The 20,164-nt window shown below is 31.3% G+C and overlaps 1 protein-coding gene across 3 annotated transcripts in view; it reads right to left on the minus strand.

The window, feature by feature from the left end:
- LOC134725682 (TATA element modulatory factor-like) overlaps nt 1-20,164 on the minus strand; it is a 37,850-nt gene that overhangs the window by 2,346 nt on the left and 15,340 nt on the right. For 2 of the 3 annotated variants that reach the window (XM_063589700.1, XM_063589698.1), the window contains 19 exons: nt 17,478-17,581; nt 16,785-16,902; nt 15,169-15,224; nt 14,710-14,774; nt 14,208-14,304; nt 13,701-13,786; nt 13,206-13,267; nt 12,379-12,443; nt 11,717-11,873; nt 11,221-11,313; nt 10,766-10,820; nt 10,302-10,403; nt 9,760-9,952; nt 9,252-9,321; nt 3,893-3,985; nt 3,465-3,587; nt 2,385-2,525; nt 1,535-1,660; nt 715-825 (listed from right to left, as the gene is read on the minus strand). In XM_063589700.1, coding sequence (XP_063445770.1) covers nt 715-825; nt 1,535-1,660; nt 2,385-2,525; nt 3,465-3,587; nt 3,893-3,985; nt 9,252-9,321; nt 9,760-9,952; nt 10,302-10,403; nt 10,766-10,820; nt 11,221-11,313; nt 11,717-11,873; nt 12,379-12,443; nt 13,206-13,267; nt 13,701-13,786; nt 14,208-14,304; nt 14,710-14,774; nt 15,169-15,224; nt 16,785-16,902; nt 17,478-17,581 — 1,917 coding nt within the window. Of the gene's footprint in view, nt 1-714; nt 826-1,534; nt 1,661-2,264; nt 2,299-2,384; nt 2,526-3,464; nt 3,588-3,892; nt 3,986-9,251; nt 9,322-9,759; nt 9,953-10,301; nt 10,404-10,765; nt 10,821-11,220; nt 11,314-11,716; nt 11,874-12,378; nt 12,444-13,205; nt 13,268-13,700; nt 13,787-14,207; nt 14,305-14,709; nt 14,775-15,168; nt 15,225-16,784; nt 16,903-17,477; nt 17,582-20,164 lie in introns of all 3 variants that reach the window. The other variant, XM_063589699.1, reaches the window with a different exon arrangement.

Raw genomic sequence — 20,164 nt, forward strand, 5'->3', positions numbered from 1 at the left:
ATTGCTTAAGAATTGCCAGATGATAATAAAATACAGCGTAATAAAATCTTCTAAGGTGATTTTAAGAACAAGAAGACTTAAAGCATTGTATACTCTTCAAAAAAGATTAAGTCTGATATCCTATGGTTGAGAATCACTATATATTTGCATAAAGGTCATTTACATTTCTTTGCTGTTTTTAAGTTTTTGGTTTATGTAATTGAGAGTTAGATCAACATTTTTCACGGGCGAAATCCTGCATAAAGAAAAATTTGCAGGTCTACTAAATTTGGAACTTTTTAAATAGAAGACATAGGGTTTCTGTATCAAGCATTGTTTTCTGCTAACCTGAAGGAGTGTGGTTGTTATATGAATCTTGATAGCCCGTAAACTAAACATTGTATAGAAACTAATTTAAATCATGGTGGGTAACAATTGTTATCTAAAGTTTAAACACCATCAATTGAAAAGCACTGTCACAGTATAAACTATATGCTGTTTTTTGTGAATCCGTGATAAGTTTGAAATTCATTCACATCAACAGCAGTTGTGTATTTTGTTTGGTATCAAATTTTACCTTTTTAACATATGGTATTGACTTGTACTATAAAAATGATAAAGGCAATATTTATACTTTTTAAACAATTATAACTGTCATCTAATGCTCTATATGAGACTTTTAGGGAGTTAAATTTAGATGTTTTTTCATTCTAAATTCAAACTTTAAATCTTTACCTGCATCTTATACATTTCTTTAACATCATTTAAGTCTAATCTTAATTCATCAGCCTCCTCTACCTTCTCTCCGTACATCTGTAATATGGCATTGTACCTCTGGTTCACTTCCTGAAAATAAAGGAGAAAAGTGTTATAGTTTTCCATACATCTGTAATATCTTTCATGAGGCTCTATTTATTGGATAACATTGTTGTAAGATTGGTATGCTATAACCAAGTGAATCCTGTGATCACCATACATAATACAAATTTCTTTGTAGTATTCGTCATACAAAAATGATTCTTTCCCATTATTTTCTCACTTTTGGAAAAACATGAAGAGTATCATCTTTAGTCAGTGGGTCATTAGCCATCATTCCAATAGGACTCGCTATAACAAAACAATACTTTACGTCCATAAGTCTCATTCTCATTATGACATTTTCATGCCCAATAAACATAAAAATCTGGGTGGAAACCATAAACTGGCATATATTCAAAAAGATCACACTGTTGAAACTACCACAACTGCATTATCAATTACCATAATAAAAGAATACTTGAACCAGATGTAAAATTGGCTGACTCACACATCTGAAATACTACTTATAATGCCTCCTTATATTGAAAGCCAGGCATAAATAATGTAGAATCTGGTTTCAAAAGACTAGTGAATAAACAATATTGGATTTAACTTATGCATTCTATTAAACGTTTTGACAACACCATTGTTTATCAGCAGAACACCTAAAACAAAGCTGAAATTAAGATGCCATAAGAAATTGTTGATAGTTGGTACAATCATAAATGAGGAAAAAATATTTCAACTTTAAATTTACCTTGAATTGATTCTGTAATTGTGGTAACTCTTGGACTTTTTCTTCTAGTGCTTCATTTTGATTGGTTAAATTAACAAGTTCTCTTGCCATGGACTCTCTCGTTCTTTCTAGTTGTTGAATATCACTCTGTAAAATAGAAATCAAATATTGCCAAATGAAATTGGATTTGAACAATAACAATTTTTCTTGAAAGTATGAAAAGTTAGTACAAGATATTGACTGAAGTAAATTTTTCACACAAAAGTTACCCATGTTTATCTGAAAATTCAAATAAAAATTTCCTAACAATATTGATTTAGCATTATACATTCATTTCAACAGGTTTCACAGAATCTGAGAAAGGTTTAGTTTAATCTCTTAGAAGTACATTGCACTGATATGCATAATTAAAACTTTTTAAGTGTTAAATCTTTTTAACAAAGATGGCACATGTCTGAGCCTTATGTGATCTGTGTTATCTTTTAACTACATGAACACTCACATGACATGCAAAAATATGGCAAATATTCAGATATAAGACTTTCTTTATTAGGGATTAATTTCTTTTTCGAAATTGTTAGGAGCAAAGCTTTTATTTTTGCTTCCCTGCAAGATTTCAACTGCCTTGAAAATAAGATACTTCTCTCTCACTCTCTCTTCAGTTTTAGTTATTACAAAAATAGATACTTGTTTAACGCTTAGCTATTTCTGTCTCTCTGAGATGAAATTGAGACCTAAAACTTCTACTCACTTGTAACTGAGCTATTTCTCCCTCTCTGAGTTTTAGTTGAGACTGTAGATTTCTACTCACCTGTAACTGAGCTATTTCTCCCTCTCTGAGTTTCAGTTGAGATTGTAGATTTCTACTCACCTGTAACTGAGCTATTTCTCCCTCTCTGAGTTTCAGTTGAGACTGTAGATTTTCAAGTAAATTAGCAGCACCACTTTGTCTTAGGCTGTCATACAAACTGGTTTTTGGTGCGCCTAACATGAAGTGTTTATCTATATCATCCTATAAAAAAAGAAAAATAAACTAAATGAATGACAGTAACATCAGATCATACACCTTATTCTTACAATATTGATTGTCTAGTTTTTTCTACTTTTTGAAGATTTAAAAAAAAAAATTTGACTCCAGATTAGCAACTCATCATACCCGTAGCCAGGGGACGCCAGGGGGTTCAGATGACCCCCCCCCCCCCTTGAAAACAAATAAGTACTTTTAAAGTCAACGTTTTGTTCGAATTGTGACTGTTAAAGTCGAGTTTGTGAGTCCAAATAACCCCCCCTTAGAAATTCCTGGCTACATGCCTGCTCATTATAAAGCTTCAGATAAAATATTACTAGTTATCGTCATTCCCTCTGCCTATATCACCCTGCTCTGTTGCTCCATAATTCTCATATCAAGACTTCAAAACGAGACCAGGCATTATTAGCGACGTCACAACGTGAGAGGAGAAGTTATCAGCGACTTCATAATACGAGAGGAGACGTTATTAAGCTTGCTTTTGTCAAGCGTAAAACTGTGTTAGGGAGAAAGAAACGATCAGTAATAGAACGCTAAAAAGATAATCGGGTTTTCTTCGGATAGATATCGTAAAAAATCAGCCGCTCAACACAATGTGAAACTTTTAAGCTTGTTCGCTACGCTCACTCGCCAAAAAGGTTCCCATTGTGGCTTGCAGCTGATATTTTACAATATCAATGTGTAGAAAACCCGATAAACTATACTTACTAGACCTGCTTCTCCCTTCTCCTTTTTTGACTTCTCCAAGACAATACACAATAAGTGCATGTGACTTGTCCTAGGGATTTTCAAATATTTAAAGGATTGAAAGATGGATAGCAGAAATCATTAATAGACAACAATACAAGAAAGCAGCTGACACAATGATTCAATGACCTAGAAACAACTAATGTGTTGTAGTACAATGTAGTATAATATACAAACCTCTGTGAAGGAGGCCAACATAACATTGGGTGGCTCTGACATACTACTGACACTTTCTGCTCTTGATATAGAAACAGGGGAATGTGTAGAAGACCTAGACTGGGGTCTCTGTAGATCTCTTTCCTGTGAAAAAATATGCATTTTTAATTTAATAAGATAATCTTTTTTTTAAACTAGAGCAAACATACAAAACTTATATGAGTTTTTCCTTAAGGTAATCAGAGCCTTTTGCAATATAAGAATGACTCATTTGACATGTATATGAATTGATTTAAAATATTTCCTTTAAAAAGCAATTTGATGAATTTTTATTCTAAACCTACATTAGAAGTTTTATATACAAATATAGTTTAAACTATATTTTTTAATTATAATCTCTTAATGATATCTGAATTTGCCATTAAATTAGCAAAATGATTTATTAATACCAATTGAGTTATCTGCTCTTGGGCTAAATAGAACTTTTTCTTCTCCTGTTCACACTTGGTTTTCTCCATGTCAAGCTGTGTTTCTAAAAATACCTGAAATTAAACAAACATTTAAATACAATGTTTGTAGAAATACATTTAAAAAAAAATTTAAATAATTTACAAAATGTTGTCTAGGTCATGTGAATTTGAAAAAAAACTAGAGGCTCTCAAGAGCCTGTGTCGCTCACCTGTTACTGTATTTACTGATGTCAGTCATCTTGGTTGGTAGGTGGGGTCATTAAACACTTTTTTTAAATAGATACCATAGTGATGATTGTGGCCACATTTAGTTTAATATGGCCCATAGTTTTAGAAAAGAAGATTTTTGTACAAGTTACAAAAATGACGAAAATTTGTTCAAAATTGACTATAAAGGGCAATAACCCCTTAAGGGGTACTCTTACAATTTTTATCATGTTGACTTATTTGTAGATCCTACTTTGCTGAACAAAATTGCTGTTTACAGTTTATCTCTATCTATAATAGTATTCAAGATAATAACCAAAAACTGCAAAATTTCCATAAAATTACCAATTTTAGGGCAGCAACCCAATAACGAGTTGTCAGATTCATCTGAAAATTTGCAAGGGGATAGATCTTATTCTGATGGACATTTAAATCTTGAAAGATTTGCCCTAAATGTCTTAGTTTTAAAGATATAAATCAAAAACTGCATTTTACCACTATATTCTAATTTAAGCCATGTCGGCCATTTTGTTTGGTAGGCGGTGTCATCGGACACATTTTTCAGACTATATACCACAATGATAATTATCCCCAAGTTTGGTTTAATTTGGCCATGTAGTTTCAGAGAAGAAGATTTTTGTACAAGTTACAAAAACTGACGAAAATTTGTTAAAAATTTACTATAAAGGGCAATAACTCCTTATGGGGTTGACTGACAATTTTGGTCATGTTGACTTATTTGTAGGTTTTACTTTGCTGAACATTATTGCTGTTTACAGTTTATCTCTATCTATAATAGTATTCAAGATAATAACCAAAAACTGCAAAATTTCCTTAAAATAACCAATTCAGGGGCAGCAACCTAACAACGGGTTGTCCGATTCATCTGAAAATTCTTGAGCAGATAGATCTTGACCTGATTAACAATATTACCTCATGTCAGATTTGCTCTAAATGTTTTGGTTTCAAAGATATAAGCCAAAATATACATTTTACCCCTGTGTTCTATTTTTAGCCATGGCGGCCATCTTGGTTGGATGGCCAGGTCACCGGACACATTTTTTAAACTAGATACCCCAAGGATGATTGTGGCCAAGTTTGGTAAAATTTGGCCCAGTAGTTTCAGAGGAGAAGATTTTTGTAAAAGTTTACGGACGACGGACGACGGACGACGGACGCAGGACGACGGACGACGGACGCCAAGTGATGAGAAAAGCTCACTTGACCTTTCAGGTCAGGTGAGCTAATAACAGGTACCAGTACCCTATAAGCCATCCAGGCAAATTTCAACACTTTCAATTCACAAATAACTTTTGCTTAAAATGAAATGATGTCTAGAAGGTGTTACTGCTGTTGTCTTTTTCTCTGTTATTTCATCAACTATCTTTGTATTGTGTTACATGTGGAATTATTTAATGACCAGTCTACCTTTTAGTACTGCAACCAGAGTTCATTTTTTAAAACTTTAATGGTCCGGAAGAACACACACCTAAATTATATATCGATGGAAAGAGGAAAACGTGTAGAATAAGAAAAGTTGGGTTGTAAAAATCCTGAGTGGTCACAATTTTGTTAAATTAAGGTCAAAGGTCAGACCTAAATATATCAATATTTCAACCACAAGGACAAAAAGGAGAAATATTCTGATATTTATTCAACAGAATGCCCCAAAAAATATTCAATCATAAGCATATGCTATAAACGATGTTAAAACGACAAATTAGACTACTTAAACGAAGAGCTGTCATTACAAAATGGCGTTGATTTGGAACCTTTTGATTTTTATCCATTTAAGACATAGCAAAAGAAGAAGTGGCCTTGACCTTTTCAAATCCATAAACTTTCATATTGTGTATAGTGTTTCACTATAGTATATTACAAAATTATTTTCTAAACTATAAAACACCAGTTTATCAAATTATTTCAATATTTTTTCTATCTTTGAAAAAAAAATTCAAGTGCTGAAACAGTGTTTTTAATTTTGCATCTTAAAGGTTGTTTTTTGTGAAAATTAGTATCTAGTTATAGATAAATAAATATTGTGTATTTGCCAAGTCTTAACAGAGCAGTTATAACACAAAATATACTTAATCACCCGAGGCGAATGCGAGGTTTAAAAAAAAATTGAGTGTTAAACAAAGTCAATTTGGTGCATGAAAATTTTTTTAGTGGGATAATCCTGGTAAAAAAGTTAACTCATTCATTTTCTAAGGGGAGGATAAAAAAGTATACAATGCAATGCCAATTTTCTAATGTTGTAATTCAAAATCAGTTATGATCCTTATATGACTTTTAAAAGCGACACACAATAGCTCAAGTATTCATTAAATAGGGACATGCATCATTTTCTTAGTCATCATATTCGGATTCAGTATACATATTAGCATGACATTTCCCTTTTTTTTATAAGAACAAATTCGGCAAATGACAGAGTTTGTTTAAAGCAAAAACACAGTTTTGAGTACAAATGCAACCTGCAGCGTAAATACCGTCATGATTCGGTCAAACTCGTCAGATATAGTCCTACCTTTGCATAGGAAACACAAAAGCAATGTGAGTACAAAATTTTGATCAATGTTCGTGACCAATATTCCCATAAACATATGCATGATATATCTGCACTGCCAATCCCAAATGTAGTGGGGCGAATGTTGCTACAGAAACGATTGATTTTGTAATAGCCATACATTTACGATTTTTTGTCATCTTTAAAGACAATATATACGGTTCAGAAGTGCCTTTGTGTTATTTTTCATCAATTAACTAGCAAAGGAACTTTTGAGCCTAGGCTCCGTGTTGAAGACGGGACCGTGAACTATAATGGTTTACTTTTACAAATTGTGACTTGTATGGTGTGTTGTATCATTGGAACTCATACCACATCTTCCTATATCTATTAAGAAGCTATGCGGGCATCATTTCCATAGAAAAACCAAAACGAGGACATAGCTCATAATAGCACTGGTGGCAGGGTGAAGTAATTGTTCTTCTTTTAATTTATCCTTGATATTATCAGACACACCTTGGTGTAATTCTTAAAGTCTTAACATAGACTTAGACTTCAATTTTCCTGCAGCAGAATATGGCATTCTCTATATTGAGTTCAGAGCTTAACTCTATATCTTATATCCCTTGGCCCCACTGTGTCTGAATTGTAAGGTGTCACAATATCTAGTTAGTTCTGGAGTTTGGCAGTATGGTAAGCAGAGACAATCTTGGGTAAAAGTGATCGATATATGTAGAGGATGTGCTACATGAGAAAGGCTTTTTCTTATGGAAGAACAAATCACATAACTAACAATCGTTATTAATGAACTGACAGCAAGTTCAAATTCTATTTTTTCAGTAACTGTTTTACTTAATTGCACAGGTGTTGACTTCAATAAGTACTTGGTTATGCATGGATAAGTGATTACTCACATTAATAAGCACAACTTAAAAGACTGTCAATACTTTTAGAGGACTAGGTTTTGTGTACTTTTTTTAAAGGTTTTTCTTTTACACAAAAACCCTGTTTTCATATCCAAACTTCAAGGAAGAAACTGAGCGCGAGATCGTATAAAAGTGTCAGGTTGTGAGGATGCACGTCTGACAATCAGTTTGATCACATATATGGATTTCTGTTGTTTCTAATTTAAAGTTCCCCAAGGGTGACTGGGGAAACGAAATATGGTCACTTGGTCTTTTCCCGACCGACAGTAAAACGAAGTGGGGCAACCGTTTGGCTGTGCGGGATGTATCAAGTTCGCAGTCACGTCCGGTCAGAATGAGGACGTTAAATCCGATGCCTTGTGTAAAGGGAGTGCCACGTTCTTTGCACGTTAAAAACCCTTGTAACAACTCTTTGACGGGTCCGTAGGTGGCCTGTTGCAATGGAAAATTTCTGTCCCAATCCAATATACCATCATTTTCCAGTGGCAGTCTAAATTTTCCCGACCATCATCCCGAATGGCCTCTATTATTACAAACCCTACCTTTTGTTTTTATTGTTAACTTGTTCTCGTCCTGAACATGCTTGACATATTTGCCACTGGACGTTGGGCAACCAACAATCAATCAATCAATCTAATTTAAAGACTCATTAATTTTGCCTTCTGGTGCTAGTCTCATATCATCACTGATGATTCCCCAAGGAAAGTAGAATTTCAAGAGAAGTTGGTTTTAGCATCACCTTTTCACACACCAAATCTCTGCAAAACTTCAATAGTACTTTCCCGGACCACTTGCATGCATATTAATTGCTCTAAGGATAAACATTGACATACAATGTATTTTCACACAATATCATTATCCGGAAAAACCTCTTATCCGAAGGATTTGGTTAACTTTTACAAAAGGTCAAAATTTTATTACCCAAAAATAACCATTATTTACAGAAAATGCCAAAAGAACTTTTATATATATTCAATTCACTCAAAACTAAATCAACTTTTCCTACAAAATCTAAATAATCACATCAGATTCAACTATCAAATTTATTGTGAAGGAAAAATTAAATGGTGGAGCCGATTGACGGATAGGAAATTTCCGTACTTAAAAAAGGTACATATGATGTTTTTATTTTTGAGTTTTTGACAAAATAGTTTGAAATTTGCCCAACAAAATTTGCATGCAGTATAGCAATAATATGTTTTGTCCTCTCAAATGTCAAATACTGTTTTTGAATCATATGTTTTCTTGTTTTTTAAGAAAAACGCGTTAAATTTCTATATAAAAAAACAGACAACTTTAAGTTTCAAAGTTTTACTTGGAGATGATCCTTGATGATATGTGCATAGACAATATTTACAAAAATAGCGTGAAATTTAACCAAAAAATATATTTTTAGATTTTAAGGTAACTACCCAAAACCGTAAATTGAGGGGTACCCCCATTAAAGGGATAAAATACAAAAATGTGACCATAGAAACTTTTTACGACCCGACGGAAATTAAAATATAGATATTATTCTATCATTTAAAACAATTTGTAGCCGTGTGTTATTCCGGACCATTAAACTCGTTAACTAAGCGTCGGTGTCAGTTGCAGTACTATTTATAATATTCTATAATCTTAAAATTTTCCATTTCAATTTCTTCTTTGGTTAATGTTTTCTTTTTAAACATTATTTCTTTATAAATATTAGTCGTACCTTCTCCTTTCTGATTTCAGCCATGTCACGAGATGCTTGTTGTCTGAAAGCCTCTAGCTGTGCAGCTTCACTGAAATACATAAAGAATTATTTAAGTTTTCCAAAATTCTTATCTTTTCTATTCATAACCTAACCATGGTCATATGCAAAAAAAATTAATTTTTCAACAGTCTTAAAATTTATTTGTCTGAATATATTTCTTTCTACATGTAAGAGTTAAATGATGATTATTTCACTTTGCTAGAAGTCATATATAGACAAAAGATGTCCCAAAGAAAAGACAAACAAAATTCAATAAAACTTAAAACAAGAAAATAGAGTGTTGCTTATAGCATGTAAATAATCTTATAATGTCATTTAATAAAAAAATTCAGGGACATTTGTTACAAATTATCATAGCATAAAGAATCATGATTGTTACCATACAATTTTAAAGTGATATTTTATTTAAATGAATGTTGGAATCTTTTTCTGAATGTTAAAAAAGACAGTTTACAATATATTTTACCTATTCTTGGCATCTTCAAGGACTTGTACTTTAGATTTCAGAATTTCTTGCTGAGCATTCAATTGAGATTTATCTTGTCTCAAATGACTGTTCTGAGATTCCAGGGTAGCAACCTGTGTATTTATATCCATAAGTTTCTCACTAGCAGACCTCTCTCGCTCTGTCACCATGGCTAATTGTGTTTGTGCTTCATCTATCAACACAAAATATATTCAATTATTATGTATAGAACTAATATACTTGTTAAAGTCATTATAATGGATATCATGAAGGTAAGCAGTAAACTACTTTAAACAGAGGTAATGTCAGTGGTTAAGGCATGCACTTAATACAATATAGAATTATCATAGGCAATTATAAAAAATCTTATTTTTTCATTAGAAGGCATATAGAATGGCTTCAATGACAAACAAAATATCAGATTCTCTGTCCAGTTCTGATTTGTGGAAAAAAAGTTTCCTTGTTAGTTTAGAATTAAATATTTTTCATTGGGCTTCTATCCCACACTTATATGTACAAAAGATTTACAAATGATTACTTACATAATCTATCAGAGAGATTTTTCTCCACTTTTTCCCAGGATGCTGATTGTTGTGCAAATGTTGACTGTAGGTTTTCTATCTGCCTTAACAATGGTCGAGTAGCTGAAATAATGTCAGTTCAAAAAGTAATAATGTATCACAATATGAATACAAAATCAAGAACTGATATTTCCTTATAAAATCCAATTAAAAATTATAAAAGAATATGATCTTCAATCATAATCACTTCTCTATTGATGCATTTACATTCTAAAAAGCATGAGCTTAATATTCATCATAACTGAATCACATGAAAAATAACAGCACAACATCAAACAAATTCTTCCTCATAATTACATCTTATCAGTAATAAGCATTTCAGATTTTAAATTAAGTTACAGAAGTATAAAACCTACATACAGATACACCATTTTAAGAGTCCAAGAGTTGGTAAAAAATTAATATTGAACTAAAACTAAACTAACCTGAAGTAACATTTTGACTTAAATCTTGATTCCTAGCTTCATCCTCTTGTAGTTGCTGGAAAAAAAACACATAAATATTAATGATGTGAAAAAATCTTACTTACTCTCTTAATTATTTATATCATCTTACAAAATCAATGAAGATGAGAAAACAAGAATGTGTCCACAGTTCACGGATGCCCCACTCGCATTATCATTTTCTATGTTTACTGGACCGTGAAATTGGAATAAATTCTCTAATTTGGCATTAAAATTAGAATGATCTTATCAAAGGGAACATGTATACTAAGTTTAAAGTTGATTGGACTTCAACTTCATCAAAAACTGAAGTGTAACAGACGGACGAACAGACAGACGGACCGACGGACGAACGAACGGACCACTTCTACTATCGTAGATTGGGCATAATAATTAGGACTCCTTGATAAAAATGTTAATTTTGATTAAGTACTTACCACTTGTAAATCAGATATTTCTTGTCTGAGCATGTCTTCTCTACGATTATGTTCCTTCTCCATACGCTGCATACTCAGTCGTAAGTCTTCTATCTGGAAACATACAGAGTAAGTTGGCTTTAAAGGTTGTTTTACAGATCAAAAATTTTTAAAAATCTGAATCATTGAGAAATGATTTTACAGCATATTCAGGAATTTTGTTTTTTTATGAAAAGTAAGGCAATGCAACATTTAACTGTGGAAGGACAAGTTAATATGCAGTAACATGAAGAAAACATGAAACTGTTGATAAAACATTTTCAGTTTTATGAAATAAAATTGCACTCCAGACATCAAACATTATTTTTTTTGCTGCAGGTTGGAGGTGCAGGACTTCCTTTTTTTAGAATAAGATTTTTTGGTTAATGCACAAAATAACTTTATTTTCTTAGTAGCAGCCAGAGTTGATAAATCAATGTATAATGAGATTATAATATTGTTATGTAACAACATATACCTGTATGATTAATGTTTCTCTTTCTTGTTTAAAGCTGACTTGTTCTCTTTCTAATTGAGCCTTGAGTTCTTCACGTATCTGCATTCCCTGACTTAGGGCAGCAGCTTGGGCCTGGTTATCTAAGGCTGCTTTAGATTTATTCAACTCTGCTATCTCTCTATAATTCAAAATAATTCATAATCATTAAAATATCTGTATCTATGGATACATATCAAAACATTATGTTAAGAGTGATGGTTTTAAATCTGGAATTCTTGAAGCTGAAATAACTTTTCACCAGAAAAAAAAATAAATAAAAAAATCCTTAGATCAGGTACGAACTCAAATCAAAATGATAAACAGAAAATGAGATGTTAAGTTCACAGAACAGACATGTATCTATGTTCTTTGCTACACTTAATTATAAACCAAACCAATAGAAAGATGGCACAGTTAGCATTTTCCCTGTGAATAGCTCAATGAATATTGTTTTTAATTCTATTAAAGCAAACATTCTTGTTAATTCTCAGACAAATATGTAAATGTCTAAATGGACACAAAAAAAAGTATCTAGATACATGTAGACTGGGTTTACCATGAGATAAGAAATGGGATTCAAAAGCAAGTTCAACTTATTTATACAGAAACCTGTCTATTTCCACATGATAATGAAGATAACATACTTGTATGAGTTATCTAAAGCTGCTTGTAATCCCCTGACCCTCTCTCCTGCATCTGACTCTATACTCTGTAAAATGTCAAACAACATATTAAAAATAATAAAACTAAAATCATTACATTATACAAGGGCTGTAAACCTAAAAGTTAAACTTGAGAAAAGTTTAATTTAATTTATAAAAGCATCTATTCATATATCTTATATTTTATTTTCTCTAATTCTATGGAAATTTATCCCTTTCCGAACCCATTGTATAAAAAAATTTAATCAACGTGTGGTTGCTGGTGATCTCAAAAGATCATTGGATGATTTTAAGGGTCATGACCTTTTAAGCTAACTGGATGAATCAAAATTTGACAACAGGTGTTAATGAAATTGACAACTTCGTGCAATGTGAAAGGCACTCGAAGGGGATTTTCAGTTAACAAAAAAAGAAAATGTCTTTTTAATCATTAGAGAAACAGATTCTTACATAGTTACTCATGGATTATCGGATTTATCCAATCTCGATAGTTAAATTATAAATTTTAAAGTCCTCGCCGATAATTTAACTATCTCGATTGGATAAATCCGATAATCCACTGGTATCAATGTAAGAATCTATATAAAAAGCATAAAACAGTTTAAAACTGCAATTTAATATCAAACATAACTTTAAATCTAGCTTTTTTTTCTTCCAAAATATAAACAGCATCTATAAAACAAACAATTTACTACTTGGAACAAAAATAAAGATGTAAAGCTTAAAGGAATTAGATTAACATTAATAAAATAGTGGATTTGTATTAATACTCATTTACTTCTTATCTATTTGTCTTGTAACAGTCTTACCCTTAACTTAGTGAGTTCTCTTTCTTGTTTCTGTACAGCAGTATTCAGTTGGTTAATAGCCTCTGCAATAAAAATCATAGAGTTCTAAGCTGAAATCATTTTGGTAAATTTGGTAGATTATAGAAATAGATGTTATTTGAAACTTTTACACTCTACAGTTTTTTTGTTGTTAAAAACATCTTATGTCAACTATTCTACTGAACAGGCTACTGAAATCAAGTCTACCAAACTCCAAAGTTATTTTGGAAAATGCATGAATTTGAAGGGAACTTTATAGTTCATCTTCAAAGAAAACTGAATTTCTCATCAGTTTAAATAATAATCAAATTAACATTATTGTGTCCATAAAATGTAACAAGAAAAACCCTATGGATATTTTGTAAGTTTGTGAGTTATTACATTTTAAATTTCAATGCAATTGTTAATAAAATATTTCACTCAAATACTATTATTTAAATACACTCAACAATTCAAGTTACTAAACAGATGATTCACCTGTTTGTTTCTTTTCCATTTCTTCTTTACTATCCAGACATGTTTTTAAATGATCAATTTCTGTTGTCTGGTCATCTATCTTCTTTCTGTAAAAACACAAAGATACAAGAAAATTGATGTAAATATGAGATTTCAACACGGTTTCAATTAGGGTTGACATACTAGACTAAATTACATCTAAATTCTGCTTTACAAAAAATAGACATTTATTGATATAAATATCTCATTATTCAACCAATCCCTCCCCCCCCCAAAAAAAAAAAAAACCCAAACAACAGACAATTCTCAATAATAAAAGCTTTCAACTTTATATAGAAATAAGTTTCATAACATTTGGTTGAGGTAAATAAGAGTTGAGAGAACCGAAACTTATTTTGGGGCCTATGTACAGGCTTAAATACAGACAAGAGCAATTCACAATGCCCACTATGCTGCGGCAGGGGCATTAAAACAACAAAAATGGTTCAATACTGAGATCTCCATCTATATATAAACATGGGTTTTTACCTGTATCCAGTAACCAGAGAATCTGTTTCTTTTTCCTTGGCTCTCAGTTTCTTTATGATTGTATTACCCTGTAATTGTTGTTTAGACAATTTCTCCCCTGTAATGTAGAATAAGGAAATAATGAATAGAAAACACGCTTGGAATTCAGTGTGAACCAAGGCTCTGTTGTTTTTTTTTATTACCTATAATGGTTTACTTTTACAAATTGTGACTTGGATGTGAAAGTTGTCTCATTGGCACTCCAACCACATCTTCTTATATCTACTATAAATATGGACAATAATATTCATGGAACTATTATTTTGTGATGACATTTATATATGAAATGGAATGCATCTTCTATTAAAGAATCCTTGTTCTTACTCCATGAAATTTATGTTTTATGTATTTGCTCTGTATTTTGTTTCATAAGTAGGAAAATTAAAAGGCCTATTAAGTGTGAAAGTAGCCAATTATTATAAGATCACTAAAAGGTATATCAAAGAGAATAAATATATGTTACCTTCTTGCATTAATTCTGTCACTACTTGATCTTTCTCCTTGAAAAAGTTCTCTTGTTTAATCAATCTAAAATAATATACCAGACATGCGTAAATCTTACAAATAATTTCATCATAGGTATTAAAATAGAAGTTATGACATGCCTGTTTTGTGTTAATGTATTGATGTTCCATTGACAAATACACATCATCTCAATTTTTCTTATTTTGAGCCACTTTTCTAAAAACACATATACTGTTAAAGAGATCAAAATATTAAGTGACTATGTTAGCTACCGCATAAAATTATAAAAAAAGTCAAACATTCTGCCCTACATATTACAGTATTTATGTCTTTTCTAGGTCTCATTTCAGTTGGATAAGTTTAAATTTAAGGATATCATGGTTGGTAGGAAACTCTTGAAGAATAAGGTTCATTGGACATAATTAATAGGGTACAATTTATCATAAAAAACAATTACTTTTTCTGAAAATCTGCTGACATCTCTTCAAACTGCTTCTTTATTGCTTCTTTTTCCTGTTGAGAGATAGATTATACAAATAATGATTTCAGTTAAAAAATGCAGCACTGACATAAAATTATTGATAGTCAAAAATCAATTAAGTGCTACATAGTGCTGTCTTATTTGGAATGTACGTGTAAATTCATCATAACTAGAGACTCTAAAGAGCCTGTGTTGCTCATCTAAGTCTATGTGCATCTTCAACGATGGACACTTTCCTACATTGTGGACTGTAATAGAATTCATAACAACAATTTTTTTTTTATAATTGTCAGGATTAAGCGATCCTTAATTCCGTTTTCGTCTGTGTTGGAGGCGGCGGCGTCCACAAATATTCCCTCTGTGGTTAAAGTTTTTGAAATTTGAATAACTTTCTTAGACTATCCTGGATTTCTACCAAATTTGGACAGAAGCTTTTTTATGATCATAAGATAGTATCCAGAAGGAAATTTTGTACAAAAATAAATCCATTTCTCCATCTTTTACTTTTAAATGGACATAGATTTTCTGCCAGGAAACAACACATTCAGTCTTAGATTAAACTTTCTAAAATTTTGATAACTTTCTTATACTCTTTTGGATCTGTACCAAATTTGGAAAGAAGCCTGTTTATGATCAAAAGCTAGTATCTAGAAGGAAATTTTGTAAAAAAATAAATCCATTTTTTTGGTATTTTACTTTAAATGGACTTAGATTTTCTGAAAGGCAACAACACATTCACCCTGTGATTTAACTTTTTAAAATTTAAATAACGTTCTTATACTATTTTGGATCTGTACCAAACTTGAGCAGAAGTTTATTTATGATCAAAAGCTTGTACGGTATCTAGAAGGAAATTTTCTTTTCTTCCAGTTAACATTACATGCAGTCTGCAGCTTTTACCTGGATTTTTACCAAAACTTGGACAGAAGCTTCTTACAATCAAAAGATAGTATAAACATGAATATTTTCTTGATTTATTTCCTCATTTTTGTTGAGCCTGCGATTAACATAGAGTAGGCGAGACACTGGGTTCCGCGGAACCCTTACTAATTTTTTTGTATTGCTTATAGTTTTTGTTCATTTTTTTGCAAATTCTGCTATTATTTTTTTTCTCTCCATCTATAGTGTTCATATTAATGGGCAGACATACAAATTATTGGCAATATTCATCATTTAATGGTAATAACTCCTGTTATAACTCATCTGACAGTTTTCATGTAAATAGACAGTTAGTAAATCTCAACATTCTGAACACTTTTGCGATTCCAGTTTTTCTCTCTTTAAAGAGGTTTTCAAGGTAACAGACAAAACTTGCACTTTACCCTCTTGTTCTATTTAAATATTTTTGGCCATATTGGTTGATATGTTTGGTCATCAGAAACACTTTTAAAACTTATTACTCTAATGATGATTGTTGCAAAGTTTGATTACATTTGGCCCAATTGTTTCAGAAGAGAAGATTTTTGTAAAATTAACAACAAGCACAGATGCTACACACTAAGTGATCCATACATTGACTATTTGTAAGAAAACTAAATTCCCAAGCATGAAAATAAATGATTTCATTGTGTAGTAAGTGTAACAATACTAACCCTAATGGCCTGTTGACAAAGTCTCTCTGATTCAGACAACCTTTTAGTGAACTCGTTTGTTACTTGTTCCACATCCTCCCTCTCAACTGTTTGTGTTTCTTCAACTTGATGTAATTGACTGTAACAAAAAGTTTCATTTAATTTAACATGATATTGTTTAAGATTTTGATCTGGTTTAATTCCACAATGGAATATAACTGTTTTTACCACAATGTTCCCACCTGTCAGATATACCCATACCATACTCCTCCTTGTGGAGACATTTATTAAACACCAGCAAATTAAAATAGACTGTTGAATATTGATAATTTATATATATTTTTTTTTTGTGTGCCTGACTTCCAGCCCGGCCAGCCTCAATGTTCCTAGGAACTATAATTATGATGTCATTCACCTGGTTCAGGGCAGTCTACACTTAGGATTTGAAATGAGCAGACGCTCATACAGTTTGGCTTGGAAATATATGGAACTTTCCAATAACAAGTAGACTAGCCACCACTGTATAATTATTGTATGTGAATTATATTCAACCATATATGTCTTTTAAATAAACATCTTAAAATGTTTACATGGTTTTATAGTTTGCCCAATATCCCAGAACTTGGATAGACAACAGGAACTTACAAAGCCAGTGGGAAACTTCACTCCCGTTACATAACAATAACAGGGCATATGTTGACTTATTATACTAACTTGCGTATTATATTATTTGTTTCCACCAAGTCCATATTTTCTTTACTGAGGACAATCAGTTTGTCTTCTCTAGCCTGCAACACTTCAGCCATCTCTGCTAGTTTCTGTGAACAAGTCAAATTTGTTTATACACTTTTAGATTATTTATCATATTTCAAAAGAATAAATTTAAACATTCATTTCAATTCATGCTGTTCAAAGGTATCAAAATGTCTAAATCATATATACTACTAAGTATTTGTGCTATACTATTTTGATAAATTTGCTAAAAATAATTATAATTTCAACAGCAAACAATGCAGAAATTATCTGTAAACAATAAATTAATAATCTTAAAATATTGTTATATAGATACATACCATTTCATGACACATGCTATGTATACAGATATGTACGATAAAATATTTTAACCACCCTAATAACAGTTAGTTCCACATTTGAAGGTCGATTGACTTGATAATTTCTTACCAAATTAGGGGACCCTAAAATACTGCATAATACACTTAGCAAACTACACTTCATGGACCATCATCAGGTCAAGTATTAACATGGGCAAAATTTAACAAAATGATTATCAGTTTAAAGATATAAGCATCACAATATGAAGGTTTTCAGGAAGTTAATGAAGGGAAAGGGTGATAAGTTTGTAGCTGATATTTTATAATTTAAATGGATACCTATACGAGATGAAAAAATTTTGCTAATTCTGGAGAAAAAAAAACTTTCAATTGTCTGGTCAGTTACATAATAAAACAATAAAACAATTCTCCAATGATCTATGGAAAATAAAAGACATATAGGGGAAGAAAGAAGATATTAACATGAAATAATTAGTGTTCTACAAAATATCACCAATATCCATCTAGCTATTCAGGAGTAATGCCTACACAAGACTATTAACACAAATTTCAATATTAGAGTAAGTAAACCAGATTATCTCCCCTTTAAACATCTGGGACCAGGATGAGACTTCTCTATGCACATCATAGGATAGCTAGTGTTCTACAACAAATTTCCTTGAATTAAAAAAATGACTTAACATCAGGTCAAATAATACTTTACTAGCTATATGAACAATAATGACCATCTGACATACTTACCAAAATTAGATTTAGATTTTAATTTAAAAATAGTCACTTGAATTTAAACAAGGTGAACCAACACCTGAAGTGGTAATAGTGGGTGGATACCAAAAGGTATTCACAGTTGTCTTTCTGAAGACACCACACTTGTTGGCAAAACATGTCATTGACAACCAGAATAAATTCTTAACATGCGGTACTTGATGGGTGTTGTTAGCTTTGTTATCGTTTTATCTAACTGGTTACTTGTATAATCTTTTGACCCATTAATTGGTGAAAAATATTACAATGTATAAAACAGACAACAACTAATAACTTTTGAAAATGTGTTTCAACAGAAAAGACAAGAGTCAGAAAAACATAAAAGTCCACCTCCATTTTCCCCCATAAATCAGAATGAAAGGCAAACTTGATCTATACACAAGTGTAAATTAAAATTCATCTGTGTAGTTGAAAACATTCATAAATGTAAAATTTCCTGAAAAAAACATACAAATTCTTGGGCCATCATCCTGTCAAAAATCAAATAAAAAAAAGAGCCTTAAATGGAACAATTGATTAATTACAAAAAAAACAAAATAACAAACACTGGCAAATGTTTTGACCCCAAAATGGAAATGACAAAAAGAAAAATAATAGAAAGAAACATAAAAATGTGTAAGAAAACAGTACAACACTGTCTGCAATACAATAAACAATATTATAGAATGTGATAAATAAGTAACCCATTTAAAAAAAAGCCAAATACTTATGTAAAATTCTTATCTGAGAACTGGTAATGTTAATACAAGAAAAAAAACTTGGGTAAACGAAACTCCATTTGGTGAATCAATGTCTGTGTGAATCAATTTGATAGTGTTAAGTTAATGATTTTAATTACCATGAATTAAAATTGACATTTCAGTTAAACTGGCTTGAAAGAGCACACATGTCTTATTTTAAGACTGGAAATAGGGGTTAGGTTTATACAATCTAATTTATTTTTAATTTGGAGAGCACAAATCATTAACTTTGTGCAATCCAGAAAAGCGCTTAAGAGTTTTGAGGTACAAAATTTATAAAGTATTATTTTCATTTTTAAATGATATCAGTTCAGGAAGACAGTTTTTTTTAAATTGTGTTAACATTTATACTATTGTTACAATATATATATAGAGTAAAATAATGTATTATTTATAATGGCAACATGCAATATAGAAAAGTATCAAATTTTTTTTTTTTAAGTTCTGTTTTATATTTTCATTTTTTTAGAGAACTGTAGGTATATTTTGCTATTCTGTTAATATCCTTTATCCCAACCTTAACCCTTATCTAGCATAGCCTTACAATATCTCTTTTACATAACCCTAACACAAATACTTCAGTGAAATATTCCCCTAAATTAGAAGTTTCCAAAGCGTAAGGGAACTCAAGATAATACAACAAAAATGAAATAACCTGATAAAAATGAGAGATAAAAATGTGCAAAAAATAACTAGATGGTAGATATGATTATAAAGCCTGCTTTTGTTCTAGATACACAAGCAGAAAATGATTGTAATAATATGTGGATCACACAGAAACAGACCGAAGGAGTAAACACCAGCAGCATTCAGTGTTAAAGAC

This window comes from Mytilus trossulus, chromosome 7 (genome assembly GCF_036588685.1).
Source record: "Mytilus trossulus isolate FHL-02 chromosome 7, PNRI_Mtr1.1.1.hap1, whole genome shotgun sequence".
Classification (NCBI taxonomy): domain Eukaryota; kingdom Metazoa; phylum Mollusca; class Bivalvia; order Mytilida; family Mytilidae; genus Mytilus; species Mytilus trossulus.